At 39.2% G+C, this 19,154-nt stretch overlaps 1 protein-coding gene across 6 annotated transcripts in view; it reads right to left on the bottom strand.

The window, feature by feature from the left end:
* Window positions 1-467: 467 nt before the first annotated feature.
* SEMA3D (semaphorin 3D) overlaps window positions 468-19,154 on the bottom strand; it is a 141,389-nt gene continuing 122,702 nt past the window's right edge. For 5 of the 6 annotated variants that reach the window (XM_062631948.1, XM_062631949.1, XM_062631945.1 and 2 more), the window contains exons 17-18: window positions 17,021-17,160; window positions 468-7,435 (exon numbers count right to left, since the gene is read on the bottom strand). In XM_062631948.1, the coding sequence (XP_062487932.1) occupies window positions 7,022-7,435; window positions 17,021-17,160 (554 nt within the window). In that variant the 3' untranslated portion in view covers window positions 468-7,021. The remainder of the gene's footprint in view (window positions 7,436-17,020; window positions 17,161-19,154) is intronic. The other variant, XR_009967290.1, reaches the window with a different exon arrangement.

Below are 19,154 nucleotides of genomic sequence, written 5' to 3'. Positions count from 1 at the left end.
AAACTCCCTTAGAGCCGAAGGTGCTCCTCAGGCAGTCCAAGATGGATGGGTGATTAATTAGGCTTGAGGGTAACTGTAAAACACAATGTCAGTGCAGTCTTTGAGGGCAATAGTAGATGCTAATCATCTAGAAATGCATGCGTTAAAAAGCCGTTATTGAATTTAAATTAATAAGCATAGAGTTGCCTATTGTGTATTGCTTTGTGTGTATTAATCACTGTGAGGCCCATGGCTTCTCTGAGTTGTTTCTGTAGACTTACTTACTCTCTTGGCCTTAGGCTTGTCCTCAGTGCAGGGGTGAATCTCAGAGTCCTCACTCAGATAAGACTTCTGAAGTAAGGCACTTCAGATTACTGAACCTTGCCTTAATATCTTTGCTACTTCCATGACATGCTTTAGACTTCGTTTCTCTGAAAACTCATATTTTACTCTGTAGTTTGACATGAATTTAAAAAAGAAGCAAAATCTCAGACTGTGAAGTTTATTGTAGTACGCACAAAATATTCATTTGTTTTGGTTACCTTTGCATATAAGATTGGAAGATTTAATAAAACAGCAGGCATGGCAATCACATAGCTTATTTAAGCTATATTTCATTTATATCAACTCAATGAGCTGCACCATTTACAAATAGATACTCTTATTGAAAAGTTTCAGTCTTATTGCTCGCTATATAGCTATTCTACAGAGTGAAAATCAGCCTCCTTCACAAAGTCAACCTAAGTACCATGTCAACCTAAGTACCACATTGACCTAAGTACCACATTGACCTAAGTGCCACTCATGCCTTACAAATCAAAAAAGAAGGTACATATGGCATACAATTCCTGTGCTGAGCTTCTGAAAGAGTGATGAATTAGGAAAAAATATAGCCTTTACTGGTCAAATATGAGGTATTACTCATAAACCTTGCAGTCCATTTACAATGTTCCCATTTTTCCAATGTTTTTGCAGAGACATTAAAGTGCAGATATTAAAAAGTATTTTAAGAAAAAAAAATCTTTTCTTAGTGAAAAACATTGTAAGAAAAAATAAATGAAAATGACAGCATTTTTTAAATAAATAATTTCAGAATATTAAAATAAATTTAGAAATTTATATTCTGTGAAATTCTGTTAATGCATAATATAATTCTGGCAACTATAGATAATAGACCTAATAATAGATTTTGTGGATCTGTATATTGACAAGATTTCAGAAATTAAAAAATATACCTTCTCTAAATCTTCCCTCAATCTAATTTTTGACCACAGAAATGGCACAATGGTCTTTATACTCTCAGCATAGCCATTTAAACGATGACTTTGCTTCTTGCAAATGTACTATCTTCATTTCTGCCCAAGCCTTCTTCTGTTACTCTTACTGCTTCGCCATATGTTGCACCAGCAGAAAGCATCTGGCTTTGGGCATAATTTCTTTTAGTAGGAGAAATAACATGAAAAAAGAGTAGAAAACAAAAAGCAAACCAAACACACACACACACAAACAACAAAACCCCTCAAACTAAAACAAAGCACCCAAACAACCCCTCCAAAAGAACCTACTCAAGCCTCCCTCCCCCAAAACCCCACTCTCCCTGCCCCAAAACCCCCAGCCAAGCACTCCTATACCATAAGAGGAAGGGAACAGAATATGAAACACCACCAAAACTGAAATGTGTCTGGGCTCCTTATAAATATCACAACCATCTATGGCTGGACAAATTATTTCCTTGGCTTGTTCTGTTTGAAACTATTAATCAGCAGTCCATATCAATCAAAAAAATCACCTGGAAATGTTCTTCTGGGTTTTTTTACATCACATGGAAAATCTTATGCTTTAAAGCACAAGACTTTGATTTTAAATTGGAGAATTATACACAGCAACTGCACAAGTAAAAAGAGAAAGGAGAGCTCTAAACTACAGTCCCCAAAATTTCCTTTGTAAATGAAAACTCCATCTGGTCTCCAATTTACCTCACAGTGTTTGGTTTGCATCTGCAACTGAGCGCAAAAGCTAATGCTTAGGAAAGTCATCATCTGAAGGCATGATACTATGACTTTATAAAGATGTTTTTATGTTGTGGAAACACCAGAAAGTATTCTTCCATATAAACTGGGGTTACCTAACAGAGCAGAAAGTCTCAAAGGCAGGAGACAATAGACTTAACTGGTGGAAGAAAAGAACAGGCAAGTAAAACCCAGTCTTGCTACAGCTGTCTGGCCAGATGTTTCAGTCACACATTGACAAGTGATAAAATCAGGATTACAATTTGTTATATATCCTTACCAGACCAAAAAAGGAAAACAAATACTGGTGTTTCTAACACATTTTAGGATAACCATTATTTTGATATATAGAAATAAGATCTTACAAATCCACCTTGTAGAATTTATAATTGAAGTCTTTTCCTATGCCTTTGTTTTTTGCTACTATAATGAACTTATTTTACAAACCTTGAAATCTGGATTACAACTGCAAAGAATGTCACACTTCAGCTAATGACAGGAGCCTTGTTCAGGGTAATATTAGCAACACTGTGGTAAAATATTACAATAGAGACCATTTAAAGTTTATAAAATGTAACAGAATTATTAGAGAGGCATGTGGGCTTAATTTTACATTCATGCAGATGTAATTCCTTAAACCTCCAGATCACGTCTACAACTGTGTGCAAGAAGAACCAGGCCAATACACTCTACAGAACAACACATAGCTTTAGGTGTTTGACTACCAGACTATAAATAGATTATGATCTATTTAGACTACGATTCAGTTCCAGAAGGATTTTAGCCTCTGCTCTCAGTGGAAGCTGAGCTGAACCTTGACTTTTGACATCACATTTGCCTTTTACAAGTTAACCTCTGTTACAATATGAACAGAAAATAAAACATTTGTATATGCACTCCTATACTCATATGACAAAACGTTAACAAGCTCAATTTCCATTTGTTGTTATAAATATTGAGATATTATTATGAGACACAGGCTCAAGACATGAATAATGAGTAAAAATTATAATTTGTTATCTAAATGTTAAATGCAGATCAATACCCATCATTGTTAGATTAAAGGGTTCATGGCATTTGAACTGTTGGGATCTTCTAATCTCAAAAGCATATGAACCCGAGGAAATCTGTTGCATTTAACCTAATTATTTCATCATGAGTGGCATAAGAGCCAGGTCCAAAATCTGCTTATGAACTGAAAAGTATTCAGGTTCTTAGATACCTGAAGCAATGTAAGTTTAACTGCTGGGAGAGAAAAGTATTTGCTTATGGCATGAACACACATTCACACCTGTTGTTGGAACAGTTTCCAGTAACGGAACTAGTTTATCACAATATGTGTTAATACTTTATTCCTTTTTCTGCTAATCCCATTTTCTGTTTTATTTTAACTGACTGCAAGAACATTACAAAGTTTAGGGCCCTGTTGAGCTTTAAAGCGTATGTCAGTTTTCAGCATTTTTATAACTACAGTTCACATTGTGCTGGTTATTCTAAGAATCTGTTTGAAGCCACTTCAGTTCAGTCCAGCACTGACCTTTTGATGGTGTAGGGTCAAGGGCAAGGTTTTGTTGAAGGAAAATATAATGTATTAATAATTGGACTCCCGGTTGAATGCATATGTAAATAAATATCTATGTTGTATCATATGCACTAAGGGATCTGTTTAAAACCTACAGTTATTAAGGTGGAGGCAACTTTTTTCCACTCTGGACCAAAACTTCATTTAACTTTATTTTTATGGAGCTCTTGAAGGAGGTAAGGCTTGGTTTCATTTTAACTATGGGCCTGTTGTGGCTCATAGTACAGCTCACAGCAGCGCAGTTGAACCCCGAATCATTGATTTGAAATTTAAGCAGTCTTAGAGTTGAGCCTTTAAATTATACAGATGGAAATCTTTGAAAAGAGGGGGATCCTCTCTTGTTCTATTTTCTAGCCCAGCTCATCCTCCCAACCCCTCTCTGGGACTGCAGGTTGTGGAAGGACCCACTGCTCTTCCTGCTCCTACTCCTGTGTTTGCATTGCTGAGTCCTGCCCAACTAAACCATGTCTTAGCTCCTGTAGTGATCTCTGACTTGTAATTCTCATTCCATTGTCTCCAAGGTCCTCTGGCCTCCTTGCATGTGTATACCTGCTGTGCATGAGGCGTAGTGCTAGCACTGCCAGCTATAGAATACATCTTACCCAGTGTATCAAAACACAGACTTTTATCTATGCAATATTATTAAATATGTTCCCTGGAGTGGCATGAAACCAATACAGCACACTGGTTTGGAGGATATTGAATTTATTTCCCATGATGGAAGAGGTCTTATATCTCACTTGGGGGTTTATGCTACCACTGTATCCAAGAGTGATGAGGTCATTCCTTTAAGAAGAATCTCATTGCAACAACATTTGAAATAAATGACATGAAAGTTGTTTTTAAGGGTAATAATATTTTAATTCAACCACTTAAATCTGATGCTCCCAGTACTGAGACCCCTAGTCATCCCAGACTTCTAATAAAGTCAGTCAGTTGGGTTCATTTGTAGAATACATACCCCTAGTCATATCTTAACATAAGTCAGATTATTTAGTTTTCATGGAGGAGAATAAAATATGGCAGAAGAAATTGATTTGCTTTTTATGAAGTAGGCAAAGGTGATGAGAGTTGTGTGAAATGCAATAATTGCAGTACTGTATTAACACTGGGGAGAAGAGGAGGTCCTTTGCCAGTGCATGCGAATGAGGACCACCTTTTAGCCCATAGCCTTGGTGTGGTTCCACTCATTTACTTAATGTCCAGGTCAGAAAAATGGGACTTTGTGGGCTGATAAAAATCTAATAAGGAGTAATTAGGTAGGCTCCATATGGTGTCAGCATAACCTTCCAGCCAAGAGTACTAAGTATCCCTGTCAAAGCGTGCTTTATATGTAGTAGTTTAATACACCACCATACCTCCTTTAAGTAGTCTTAATTGGCCTTAAAATCAAGGTACCCAAAATGACGAGTCTCTTGTGAAATGCTTGGCATAGATTATTTTAGAGCAAAAATGCCAAAAAGTCATCTGCGTATTCTTGAAGTACTGTATGACTGGTTAATGTCTGCAGCATCACTCTGCCAATTAAAGATCCTGTGCTGAGAAGTTCCCTCCCCAGACAGACCTATTTTATAATAGTTAGCACTCAGTGCTTTACACTATCAAAGCATCGTACGCATGCTATCTAATATCTCCTAATTAACTCATACATCTTCTATTAAAAAAAGCATCTAAAATTAATGACATATGGTATGGCTGGCTTTTATACAACACATGCAAACTCAGCTTTCAGGTTTTACAAGAAATGTGGGTAAGCCAAGATTCCTTTCTGAATCTGACAAACACTTTGCCATATCTGACTTTCAACAGAGAGGAAATGAACGATGATGTAAACTGGACCTATGCAATTATAGACCAGGGACTGAATGCACACAAAAACACTAGCAAGGGTGAGGGCGAATCTACAACTTTCAGAGCCAACATTTTTGGTTCCTTAATGAGGCGCACACCAATTACACGGGTTTCCCACAGACTTTGCTCTCAAGATCTGTAGAATGCATGAGAAACAAGTAAAGCCTGTCATTTTGGTATCCATCAAAGCTCTCTTCCATGTGAGGAAGTGGCTAATTTGTCATTTCACACTCAAAAAGGCGTGAAAGGCAAAACGAGGGAGGTTAGATGGAAGAGAGGAAAGGGGAGCTGTGACTCATGAAAAGAGACAGTAGGACTGATTTTGAGCTTGTGTTTGTTGCTGCATATCAGGAATAAAATCAATGAAATCACCCTGATGTAAAATAGATAAGAACGAGGCCAGTGTTGCCTGTTTGTATGGAAAAAATTACACTGTTAAAACTAAAATATGAACCAAGGAACAAGGAACACTTTATAAATGAAATTGTGATATGTAGCAAATTTCTAACTTACAGGTTTTATTTACACATGGACAACTTTTGTTTTATTTAATTAGAATAAAAGTATTAATCCCAACAATGCAAATTTTCAACTTAAAAATACATAAGACCTTTGAGAGAAAACCCCAAAGAATACACACATCTGAGGAATGTCAGCTCTGTGTCAAGAGCACTGGTCTAGCCACTAAATATTTTCCCTCATCGTCTTTTGTTTTAGCTTTGCTGTTGTCTTTTATTTTCCTTTTCCTCTGCATAAAACAAAACTAGCAAAGGGCCAGAGAAACAGACAGAGTCAAACCTTTGGAGATACAGGAGAGGTGCAGGCAGGAATCCTGTTATTTGCTAATAGGATTTATGCACATACCTCCCACGGACCACTTAGAAAATTTACTCCCGAGCATCTTGGTGGCAATTTCAATTTCATGTCAGCAGATGGACTGCAAACTGGAGGCTACTCAAACTCTAATGAGTGATGCTCAATTATTCCCCTCTCTTAAACTACAATTATGATTTCTCTTTTTATGGGGAGAATGAATGCTGTCCCTAAGCCTATACTTAATTTGATTTTTTGCTGTGCCTCTCTGTGATAGCAAACCCCACCCATATGCCTGTATACAAGCCCAATGGGTAAATTAGAGGGTATTTTTGCAGATCTGTCACACATTTCTACCACGCTTCTTATTCAGAAAGATGCCAAAGAACTAGAAATACATCTGCACTCTCCTGAAATGTAGCCACCTCTGGGGTGGAATGTGGCAGCAAATATCAACATGAGAACACAGACACTAAATCCTATGTGAAAATTATGCAGAAAGTACAGAACACAGCTCACGTAGCCTCAGGCTACCCAGAAATTACCTAAAAGTGTACATCTTTTCTTTTTAATGAATGCATTTGAAATTATTGCCTGGTGTGTGGTACTCCAATAAAGAATTTGGTATCGAATTCCCTTTTACAGTCTCATACAGATTAATAGTGATGGTGAGTTATCCGATTTCAATAAGAAGCAGTACTAATTCATAGGCAAGATGCACAAAACCAGAACACAGTATTTGTTTTTCCCTATGGAAAATGTCCTTTCTTTAAATAGCATTTACAAACTACGTAGATGGTGGCCTGGCTGGCTCATGGTGCCTTCGGTTTCGCTTTTTTTTCATCTCCTGCACATGCTTCCACTTGGCACCACCTTTGTTCCGCTGCCGCCGCTTCTCCCGGTGCCACATCTGTTCACAGTATTCATCCAGGCTAAAGCTGGGGCTGCTGACAAGCTGGATGTAGTCCTTGTACCTCAGCCGGGACTCTGTCAGCAAATCCCTAACCCGGCCCTCCTCATCCTCAGTTTTCTGAGTGCTTTCCATTTGCCCATTCTCAATGATGTTTAGATTCAGCTTCACAATGGTATGGACAAAGGTGTGCTCTTGGGCTTTGCAGAAATAGGCTCCTGCATCCCTTCTTTGCAAGCTGCGGATCAGCAACCCATGCTCTGTTTTGATGATCCTTTCATCAGCTTTCAGCTGTGGGGTTAGACAAAAGAAGAATGTGCTAGGTGAGTTTCATCAGCAAATCAGAGCATGACACGTGCTGTATAGCTGAAAGGACAGTAACACTCACCACATTACAAAGCAATAAGTCTACATTCTCCAAGGAGGGGTAGCAATTTAGTGCTACAAATACCATTAATTTTTTAACTGTTTTTCTTGAGGTATCCATAATGCACCCAATATACCACTGTGCTTGTATGTATCAGGAGTGCTGAGCCCCTATTACATTGAAAATAAATATTACTACTGATTTTTAAAGTGAAATGCTGTGATTCTGATCTTCTTCAACTAGGTTTTTCAAAAGGAAGTTGGTCCTGGCTTTGACTCACTGAGATGTGATTAAAAAAATCCAGTGAGGGTAGACAACTACAACTGAGTACAATTCTTTTATTGTTAAGATCTGTGAAAATGAACTTAGAGAGAGAAAAAAAATAAAGAAATATAAAAGCAAAGAAAAGAATGAGATTGCAAGAGCTGAAGTCTGTCAGCATGGAACTGTGATTTCATTTATGAATAAGGTGCACCTTTGAGTACTAACATGGTCAGGTAAGTCGCATATCCGGTGATCTGAAAATCATTCCCAAAATACATGTCAAAAAAAAGTATACCCCCACCCCCCCCAAAAAAAAAAGAAACAAAAAAAAACAGAATAAAACAGGATGGGGCATGAGTCACCCAAGTATTTTTGCAGCTGGGAAACATAGCAGGTAAGTGATTTGCTAAAGACCGTATAAATATTAGTAGAAGAGCTGGAAGCAGAAAAAAAAGCCCCCTAACTCCCAGTGCCCAACAGCAGAATTTCCTTTGTAAATAATCCTGGTCTAGTCTGGAGCTGTCACCCCTGGCACACTATGTTCTGCTGCCTCACAGAGGCTGCAGCACACAATGGCACTGGAGGGCCCCCAGTGCTGCTTCAGCAGCCCGCAGCAGAGCCAAGGCCTTACAGCCAGCCTCAGCACTGCTGGTGCCATTGTTAGAACACAGGAAAACATCAGCATAAGGCTGAGTAGTGGGTGTAAGAAGTGGGGAGTGGGAGCAGAGAGACTCAACACAGAATCTGGAAGATTTCCCAGAGTGCACATCTGACCCTCCAACAGACTTCAGAGGGTGAAGATCAGGGAGGCATGAAGATGACAAAATTAGATTTATTCACAGTGGGTAAGCTACACACTGTTTCTTTATGTAAAAAATCTGCACATCATTCACTCTTCTACTCCATGGGAAAAAGTGGATACATACATACAATTCTCCATCTGTTATGATTCTAATACTTTATCACAATAGGGTCTCTTGGAGCAAAGAGATAGATAACATAACCTTCCAGGGCTTTCAGCTTTACCCTTTTCTAAGTTTCTATAATAATGACTTTGGAAGGGTTAAATGATTTGAGAGACTATTTTGAGATCACCATTAAAAAGCAATACACATATATATATATATATATATAATGCATGCACAGAGACTTTGGCTTGTTACTGTATGAGCTTTAACAGTCTTCAGTAACATCAATTAGATTAGGTAGATAGGCTAGTAGGTAGGTTGATATATATAGATAGATAGGTACATACACACATGCGTCAGATATGTGGATGATTGGATATAGGCTTGTGTGCTATCACCAGTGTGACTGCAACAGAGACAAAAAAACAGCTGCTACAAAATCCTGGTCGGAACATGACTCTGGCTGCCTGATTCTGTGGCCAAGTATTTTGTCGTTCCTGTCACCAGCTGATGGTGTTGGTTTAACCCTGAGCTTTAATTTCATTGTTTGTAAACTGTATATAAGCATGCCTACTTGGCACCAGCAGGGTGAAATCGTACTAATTTCAGGAAATTCCTGGAAAATCGATTGTCCTGACAACAGGTGCTACATAAGCACAAGCTACTTTTGATTTACTACACTGAGTTTAAACTAGAGAAATCATGGTCAAGCCACAAACGCATGCACAAAAGATAGCAGGGAGACAGACTAGAAAAGACCACTTTTCTACCACCAGAACCTGCAGCATAGGCAGTAATCCTCAATTTTATCAGCTAGTGATACTTTATTCCAAGCAAATGTACCTTGCTTACAATTAAAGCAGGAGCATAAAATGTATAAAAGAATGCACAAATAAGTAGCTGTAGGCAGAACTATGTCTGGGGAAGGTCTTTCCTTGTAGTGTTGGATTCTGCAGAGAAAAGCAAGGGCAGGGGCCAGGTAAGAGGGCTAAGAGGCTTGGCTGTTGCAATAAGACAAAGAAGCCCCTCTTCTGCCCAAGTTTCGTGCAACATGAGACCCAAGTTTGAGAAACTTAGGGAAAAGGATGGGAAAAAACAACTAAACTCCAGGCATTTGGGTTTCATCAGGCACTATGCAAAGACCAAATTCCCATACTGTCCGAGAAAAAACAGGACGGGTCTCTTTGAGCTCGGAGCTTGATGCAATTGCCGCAGTAGCATCTGCCTGTCAGTGGCTCTGCCAGTATTGTAGTCTAGAGCGTCTTGACAGCTGTGCACCTCCCACACTTGGAAGATCTCCAGCTGGCTGTTTTGGCTGGCTGAGTGCCAGTCCAAGGAGCCCTCACCAGGGCTTTGCCTATTTTCAGTGAAAAGAAGGCAGAATAATGGCAACTCTAGACTTGAAAAGATCACTGGACCCCCAAGTCCAGCACCCCACTACTCACAACTATTTACCATTTGAGTAGCAGCCATCACTTTCTAGTTGTAAACATGTTAACTGATGGAGCTGACCCCCCACCATCTGCCCTGGGATACCGCAGAGAAAGTTAACAGAATCTAAATTGGTTGTGTCCCTTAATCCCAGCCCATCATGACTCCTATTTTTAATGAAGCAGCATTCTTACACAATGTCCTGTTTTAACCTTGGGTATTGATTTACGCTGACTGTCACCTCTTCCTTCTCTGTTCCTTCATTGCTCATTCCTTTCTTATCCTCTGGCAGGATGAAATTATGTCTCTGATTTCACACGTATTAAGCAATATTTCATTACTGTTTCCCCTCCCTTACTTCTCTTTTTGGTATCTTGTTTATGTTGTTTTACCCATAGGTTCAGAACTCTTCCTGTCTTTCCTCTCTACTTTTTTCCCCCACAGGGCTCTGGAGTTTCATAAACACCTGGCATTTCATTACTTGGTAGTAGATCTTTAACCTTTCACTTGAATGCTTAATGTGCTCCTTGGCTCCTGACCTATAGATGTAAAACATATTTTATTAAATTTTGAGGAGAGTGAAAAGATTAGTTAGATCAAAGACATCATTTTGCTTTGGTCAACTGTGGATTCATCATTGTGTCCATGTGACCAGTCCCTCCGACTGTGTCATAATCAATAACTCTTCTAAAATATTTGTAAATATGATTTACATACATGACAAAGGCTTTAATTCATTTAATTCAAAAAGCTTGTTGACGTGCTTAAATTTGGGCATACAATAAAACTTTAACATGAGAGACATAGTTTTGTTCAATAGAAAACAAATTAAACCACAAAAATGAAGCAATTGATTACCATTAACTTTCTTAGTGGAGTGGGAGCAGATTTTTACAGTGTTTTATCAACAAATTGTGTTTTCCATCCTTTGTGATAAGTTTGCCTAAAGTTACATTACCTGAATTATGGCACATGCCATAGATACTGGCAATATTTGACAAAGGGAAAAGCTCCCCATGCAAATCGAACACTTGGTTTTCACAAACAGAATTTAACAATGGAGGAAAAATAGGCATTACCAGTAATGGTGGCAAATCTTTAAACAATCAGTAAGTTGGAAAACAACCAAGGATTTGAAAGTGCTGTGGCACCAGGTTAGGTCAATGCCTTTTGTCCTTTGCTAATGATGTGTTTAGATAGCTCCCTCTTTACAAATAATTCACATGTCAACTCTTTCACAGTTAAAACACTGCACCTGTCTAGGAGAAGAAAGTGGCTTCAAAGCCAGCCTTCCCTCATTAATCAACATGTGAAAAAATGTTAAGAGGTAAAGCTGGACTAATCATAGGTTAGCTGCAATGCCTGAGCAAATTGAGAGGGGGAGAAAGGAAAAAGAGGAACATTTGCCGAGAATTCACATTCGTCTTTGTTTTTCTACTGTTTCCTTCTTTATCATTTCACTACAAATAAAGAACACTCTGGGTTGGGTTTTTTTTTCTTTGCATTATTGTTATGTACAATTTTGTTTCTCTTATAGTGGGAAAATAATCATCTAACACCAACACAGCTGTAGACTTAATTCTCTTTTCTTCTTTTCCCACAGAAAAAATGAAGAACGTGTTGTTGGTACAATGTCATTATGGAAATGCGTGATTCCTATTACTTTCAAGATGAAGTTAACTTCTTATTCCGAGACTAAATTTTAAACTCCTACCTCCCCAGTATATCCAAATCAAAGCAGAAACGTCATGAGCTATATCCAAGTTCAGAGTTACTTCTTTTATTTTTCCCTAGGAAAAATTGTCAAAAATATTAGTCTTAAAAATCTCAAGGCATTAGAGGGGGAAAAAGCCAATGAATAATATAATAAAATAGAAGAGTGAAAGCATGAGAGCTGTAAGTAGTCCCTGAGCTGCAGAATGAATCTCTTCTTATTTTTCCCACTCTCAGTCTCTTTCTCCTTGACCTAAGGATTTAAACACTATGCTACATTCCCCTAACAGAAGGTACTAGAAACTCAGTCCTTGGTCTCATCCAACTCAGATTTCAGGACTGGCACTGAATCTCTGGCCTTTACTCACAAGGTGCTGCTGACCAGATGTTTGTAACAAGGAAAGTTACCATTATGATAAAAAAATCTTCAGCCACAAAACAAGATGGAAACTTATGTCTTGGATAAACTGAAATATGTCTTCACAGTCTGGCTAAAATGTGGACTGGAAACAACATCTCTTTGCTACCATGGGGTAGCTAGGTCACAGCCTTTTGCCAGGCAAAGTGTTCTGTCCAAGAGTGGGTCAAACTCTTGTACCTACCAAACCATCAGATGCTCTCATGGGTTCATCAGAAAAACCCATCTCAGGGCTGTGGGGCAGGAATATGGAAAGGGTGAGAACCACCAAAGAAGAATGTCCTCCTGCCTTTTGGTGGATTTATTTTCACCCCCAGGTATCAGTAGAGGAGGAAGGAGAGAGTTAAAAGTGATCTGCACCTATTCTGTCACTTCAGACCATATGGTTTGCTCCGATCCCTGCAAGGAGAGGTGGCAGCTTGACAGACCTGGAGCTGCAGGAGATTTGGGGTAAAGTACAGCCTGAAGCAGGAGGGGGCTAATACTTTTCAGAGCCATGGGGCACCAAAATTAATGGCTTTGCTGGGAGCCATGCATTTGCTTTTTTGAAGTCCTGACACCTATTATATACATAGCATAACACATAGGAATTTCTTTAAGAAATAAATATCTGTTTTCAGCTTCAGAAAACACCAGTAGTTTAACATTATGAACAGATGATGTCCCACTTTTTTTTATGAACTCCAGGCACTGTAATGCACTCCCTCATCTCAGCAACTAACCCTGCAAGCACAGGAACAAACGTGATCAACTGCATGAGCAATGCTAAACACAAAAGCACTAAATATTTGACTCCTGACCTCAAAACAGCCCCAAACTACAGGGAAATGTACTCCCACTGGCAGCAAATTGACCTGGTGACAGCTTCTGTACCACAGGAGATCCTGTCCCTCCCCGCAGGTTGCTTTGCCTGGAAGTCACATTCTGAACCATGACCCTATGGGTGAAATGTCAGGGACATCCTGCTGGGCCAAAGGATTCCCATCTAGTCCTGATTTTGCCCTTTTCCTTTCCTCAGGAAGGTGTAGTGCATGTCCGGGACAGTGCAAAACCATCTAGTTGTAAAGACAGGTTTAAAGACTTGCTGAGACATTACAGTTCCAGCCCTGGAACTAAAAGTCCATAACATAAGTTCCAGGTGCATGGAGTCATTTGCAAAGCATGGTATCGTCATCACAATAAGTTACACTACTAAGACATGCGCTAAAGTAACGTACAGTGTTATTTGAGAAACCTGCTTCAGGAAGGGAGAGAAAGAGCAGAAAATATAATTGTAATGGGAAAAGTTATGGTAATGCATTGGCTGAGCAAAGATCGAGCTGTATGTTAAATATGACCACACTGTTTCTGTCACATATGGTATTTCTGTCAAACTGAAGTACTTTAAAAAGAAAGTCAATTGCTCTGCTGATCTTTGGATTTTCTAGGAAAGACTCCAATTAGGCTCTAACACCGATGATTAATTTTCACTGATAAGTTAAATTAGAAAACCTGAAAAAACTCGATTTCTGGATCCCCAAATTAACAAGGGATTAACATTTTAACCTGGAAATACCCTTATTCTATGTAATATGAAGAATGATTGCTCCGAATCTCTACAGACCCAGTCATTTATTTAGGCAGTTGTATATGAAATTAGGAATCTAACTTTACGCACATGCATTTAAAATGTGACACTTTTAGACTAGTATCTTTATCATAAAAAATAAATAAAATAAAAAATAACCAAACCAAAAAAGATTCTTTTTTTTGTTTTCCTCCTTCTAAAAATACTAACTCCCACTATGTTGATTCAAGATGTGCAAGCTGAGTTTGCTAAGAAGGACTTCAAGTACTTGGGGTCAAAATACTAGAAAATCAGTTACTGTAGGAATTTTTTGGCAGGAATAAAAAAACTAATAGCTATATACTGCCTTTAAGTGATCTGATCCTATAATCATCAGTGTGTGCATATGCATTTATATAGGCTGTTATCTTCAAAGACTGCAAAAAAATGTATAAAAATAAACTAGCAAAACCACCCCAAGGATTTGCAGAACATGTGCTCCAACTTCTACTTTATCAAAGCTAGATCACAGAAACACTGCTATGGCTTTAGGGACAATATGTGGTAAAAAGCTATTTGCCTACTGTTAGCATTCATAATGTAGAAAATCTGTCTGCAGATTTCGCCTTCTAATTTTCTTCTAAATTTGCCTCAAAGGTTAATCTAGCCTTTTAGAAAAGCTTTACTTTTCTCATACAAACAGATGTCAGACTGTTTACACAGAGCAAGCCCAGTAAACATTGCTGTGGAAGCCTGCTAATGTGCAAAGATGTATGCTGCATGCTTGCTGGAGCTTCAAATGCCATCCCACAGATGCACGCATTCCCTTACTCTCTGTGTGCACATCCTTGGTGCATTGGGCAACCCTGCAGTACTGGACATCACCATGCTGTCATCTGGCCCAGAACAAGTAGCAGGGGCCAGGTCACTGCCAGAGTGAACATTTTGGAAGCGCATGGCAAAATTTAATATAGCCTTAACTTAGGCTATGCTATATAGGTTAGCCTGCCCTAACTTTGTTCACAAGTTGGCTTGACCTGCAGTTTGTTCTACAATCAAATAAGAAAGATAGCTTGAGCTTGGCTTCCCGACCTTCGGAGGCCTGTCTGAACCTGTGATTTATGAGAAAATCAACTGTTTTCCCCCTAAATTGACAGAGATAAAACTCAAAAGCAGCCTTTCAAATCAGGCTGTCAAATCTTGAAATTGCAACTTATGGTACAGAAATACTACATTCTTCACAGGGAACTGGCCACTCTATGCAAAGTTTGTAGCTCTTTTTGAGAAGCTCAGGCACATGCCTTAGCTGCTATACATTGTTTTAAACAATGATTTTGAGTCTCCTCAAAACTTAACATAACTTCCTGTTCAGAAAAAAGAAAAAAGAATACCCTCCCCCCCCCAAAAAAAAACAAACCAAAATAAAAACAAAAACCCCTGTTAACTATCTGCTTAAATTTACTTAAAAATGAGTCTTAAACACATGGTTCGAATTAAGCAAGCGCTTTCCCTGATCAAATATGTTAAGTGCATTTGCAAACTGCCGCCTTAGGGAAGTAGAGCACAGTCTTCTGCCCAGGACAGTTAAAGGTAAATCAATTAAAACACAAACAATGAATGCCCACAGGTCTTTAAAGGCAGATACACTTCTAACTGGGTTTTCACTTCAACTACCTGCAGCTGTGAGTGTGCCTGGCCAGCTGATCAGAAGATCTCTTTTTTTCCAAGTATGGACTGCAATGGAGGTTACAGGAGGTATTTCAAACCAGTAATCTCCCTCTTTTGGTGCCTACTACACGTTGTGGGAAGCACTGTATTTATAAATTAATGAAGTTTTTATTCTCAGCAGAGAAAAGAACCTTTGCCAATCCAAAGCATGAGTAAGAGAAGGGTAGTAAATTAAAAGTACCACAGTGTCATAGTCAATGTACAGCCTTGTGGGTTTTTTTTGTCTTATCTGGTGGAAAATCTGAAGTGCCTTGTATCCCCTTACTCTGGCTTTCTGTGCCAAGACATGACTGGAGTTGTAACTTTGGGACTTTTGTCATGAGTCACATCTCACCCAAAAGGATACTCTGATGGGCATCTGCCCTGGCCTTCATCTCCCCAACCTTTAAAGGTTTTTCTGCATTCAGAAGGTCTCATAGGATGAATTATCATTGAAAGTGGAAGACCGGTTGAGTGTTTGATAGTTCCTATCATTTAAACTATGGTTTGTCTCAGATGAACATTCAACAAAAAAGTGTATCTAACACCTGGGACCAGCTCATTCAGAAAGGCACTTCTTTACACTCCTCCTTTCCCGTTGCCATGGCTGCCACCACAGCAGGACTTGGCCTCAGACACAAAATCACTCATGTAAGAAAAAGGTTATGAAAACTCCTGAGGTTTGAAAGTCACTCAAACCCAGTCCATATCAGTCCCAGCATGTTGACCTTTTGGGTAAATCAGAGGGTCCCTCTGTCACTAGCTCAAAAAGGAGCCAGCAAGAAATTTTGCAGGGGGTTATGTAGAGACCTGGAGTCTTCTTCAGGGCTTCTCCACCAGTGAGGATCCCAAACCTAGCTCCTGCAGGAATTAAGGGCCATCACATGTTTCACCACTTTCTACTCCAGATACAAGGTGAAAGTCTTTAACCTGACATGTCTGCATCAGCTCAGAGTGCCATTGAAGATAATTCTCAGAGTCTACCAACAAGGAAAAAAAGCAAATAAAAAGTCTTTTACTGCACAGACCATTCCTTCTCTGGGGAGAGGTGAAGAGAAGCAGCAAGCAATACATGCAATTCTTAACTATGCTGCTTAACATGATAAGGGGGTGCAATCAGACACTAAATGGAGGACAGATTTTATTAAAACAAAGGGCTTTGAACATACATTTACCTATAGAAATAGTTGTTAGTGTTAATTACAGGACAAAAAGGATTTTTCTTTTTCATTACTTGCATTACTACTAACTAAAGCCTAACTTCTTTTTTTTTCTTCATACTTTTTTATTTTCAATAGAATGAGCACGTAAGTCAAAATAAATATCTAAATCTGCTTATGACACAGTGCAAATGGCTTCTCTCTTCCCCACTGCATGCCCCAAATGGTGATACCAGAATGTTATGTGATACCTAAGGTGAAGCAAGGAAAAGTAAAATATTGACTAATCCCAGTAACTCCTGCCTTTCAATGCTCAGCTGAATTCTCTATAGAGGAAACTTGCCTTGATGACTATAACTTACCTCTTCTCGATGTTCTTCTCCAGAGCGCTGAATATACCACCTAATAGAGGCTTGCTGGGACTTAGGAATACATTCCAGAAAAGTTGAATTAAATTCAATGCCAAAAATCACCTTTTCATCAGCAGTTTCATGACTAATGCCTGGAAAGCAAACATGGTACAGGAGATTAACCCTGACCTGGTTTTTAAAGCAATGGGAAAATAGCCTGATTCAGAACAGATGCCATACGAGTGACTGAATTATAAAAAAGCTAAAGGAAACTTAACTTTTAGCTTAAACTATAACTATGAAGGATTTAGAGGCGGTTGCTAACCTTCCTTTAGTGCAACTGGTTTTTAAGGAGGTCAATAAAATCTGTATCATGAGCTTGCTCTGTTTTAAAGTTGAGGCTTTCACCTTTGAGGAACTTAAAATCTGACCTGTGTTTTTCCCTTAAGTAACGCAACTATTAAATCTGAGCCAAAGCTGCTAAATGTAGATTGTATGGTCTGGTTTGTTCATCCCAAACACTTTAAAGGAGTTACAGGGATAAAGTAAACTCGAGTTTACCTTCTTTCAGTATAATTTGAAATGCTCTGTAGTATGTTTCAGACCAAACACTGAAGGAGCCATGAACAGATCTGGGCTCAATTCTTAGCCTTCTGCAAACCTAAGCAAGTAATTTCTAATCTCTGCATCTCCATTTCCCTTTCCAGTCTGTCTTATCTGTGTCTTATCAGCCTTACCATCAGACTAAAGCTGTTTCTTATACCCTGCCAATAATAGAAAGGAAGGTGAAAGCAGTGGCATCTCCTAAATCAAAAGTTAGCTCAACAACAAAATGAATACAATTTTGGATAGTTTTTTCCATATAATAAGTATCTATATGAGATCTATAGAAAGTCAAGCTCTCTGCATTAAATACTTTTCTTCTATTTCACTGTGCCACTGAGATTTCAGTACAGCCAAACAACTTCATGCAGCCAATGAAGTCTCTGGGAGGGAATCTCACACAGTGGAGCACTGAATTTAAATAGGTTTTGGGGCCATAATGTTATTAATTATCGTAAATGGCATAAATAAGCCCAGAGCCTGGAGTGCCACAGGTCAGCTTCACAGTTTTATGGCACACAGGAGTGATCCTGAGCTGGATAGAATTTCTATTGGTGGCGCTACATCAGGGCAAAAGATTAATACCAATTTCTGTGTTGTCATTTTACATTTGTCTAGTAAAGCCACCTCTTCAAGTATCTCTTTATCCTTCCAAGAAAATGCAACATTGTCAGCTTTTCTGCTAGGGTTTCTATAACCCTGAACTTTGCACAGTCTCAGATACCACTGTTTGGAGAGCCATGCTAAGCAGCAAGCAAGTACATTGTGGGCCCGGGGTATTAATAGCAGTTTTGTCGTTGACTCTAATGGAAATGAGATTTTACCCTGACTTTTTAACTATGTCTGTAAGCACACAAGTACAGTCAGAGTTCTCTGTACTGTGCAACAGACTTAAAGCTTTGATCCTGTGGTGAGCAGCTCTGGTTTCTGCATTAGACTCATGCCGAGATCTGCAGCAGACACCCAGCACCGCAGCAGCACAAAAATAACCAGAGATCAATGGGAAGTGGTGGCTCGTCCCAAATCAAACGTTCAGCACAGCAATACAATCAATACTGTTTTGACTGGGTTGTTTGCTTTAATAAGCAGCTAGAAGAGCCCCAGACAAACCCGAGCTTGGTTTTGAATGCTTTTCATTTATTTTACGCCGCCGCAGAGATTGCCGCATAACCGCAGGATTTCATACTGACAGTGCTTGCTGTAAGAGAAGTGCTGCACTTGCCAAAAGAGCAAGCCAGACCCTTTGGCATCTGAAAACAGGGTGTGGGAAAAGGAGGGGGAAGCTGACAGGGAACTGGGGGGTAGGCTCTTGTTAATAACAGGAGTATTTAAGTAGCTGCGGAAAGGGGAAGGGGTTGGTTTGGCAAGCTGCAGTCTGGCCTTGGGACTTGTGTCAAGTGTATGCAGCGGGAGGGGAGAAGATGGTGTGTTCCCCATTCACACTTATGGGTTTCCTTGTGGGATGACCTCCCCAGTGTCTGGATGAAACATCACACACATTCCCTTAGCTACTTGTAGGGATGTGGGTGATGTTTTTGCGTCA

The sequence above is a fragment of the Pezoporus occidentalis genome, unplaced genomic scaffold, assembly GCF_034315485.1.
Source record: "Pezoporus occidentalis ecotype Australia unplaced genomic scaffold, CSIRO_AGI_Poc_V1 ctg38, whole genome shotgun sequence".
NCBI classification, from domain to species: domain Eukaryota; kingdom Metazoa; phylum Chordata; class Aves; order Psittaciformes; family Psittacidae; genus Pezoporus; species Pezoporus occidentalis.
Note: the sequence above shows the minus strand (reverse complement) of the source record. Positions and strands in the feature narration are given on the sequence as shown.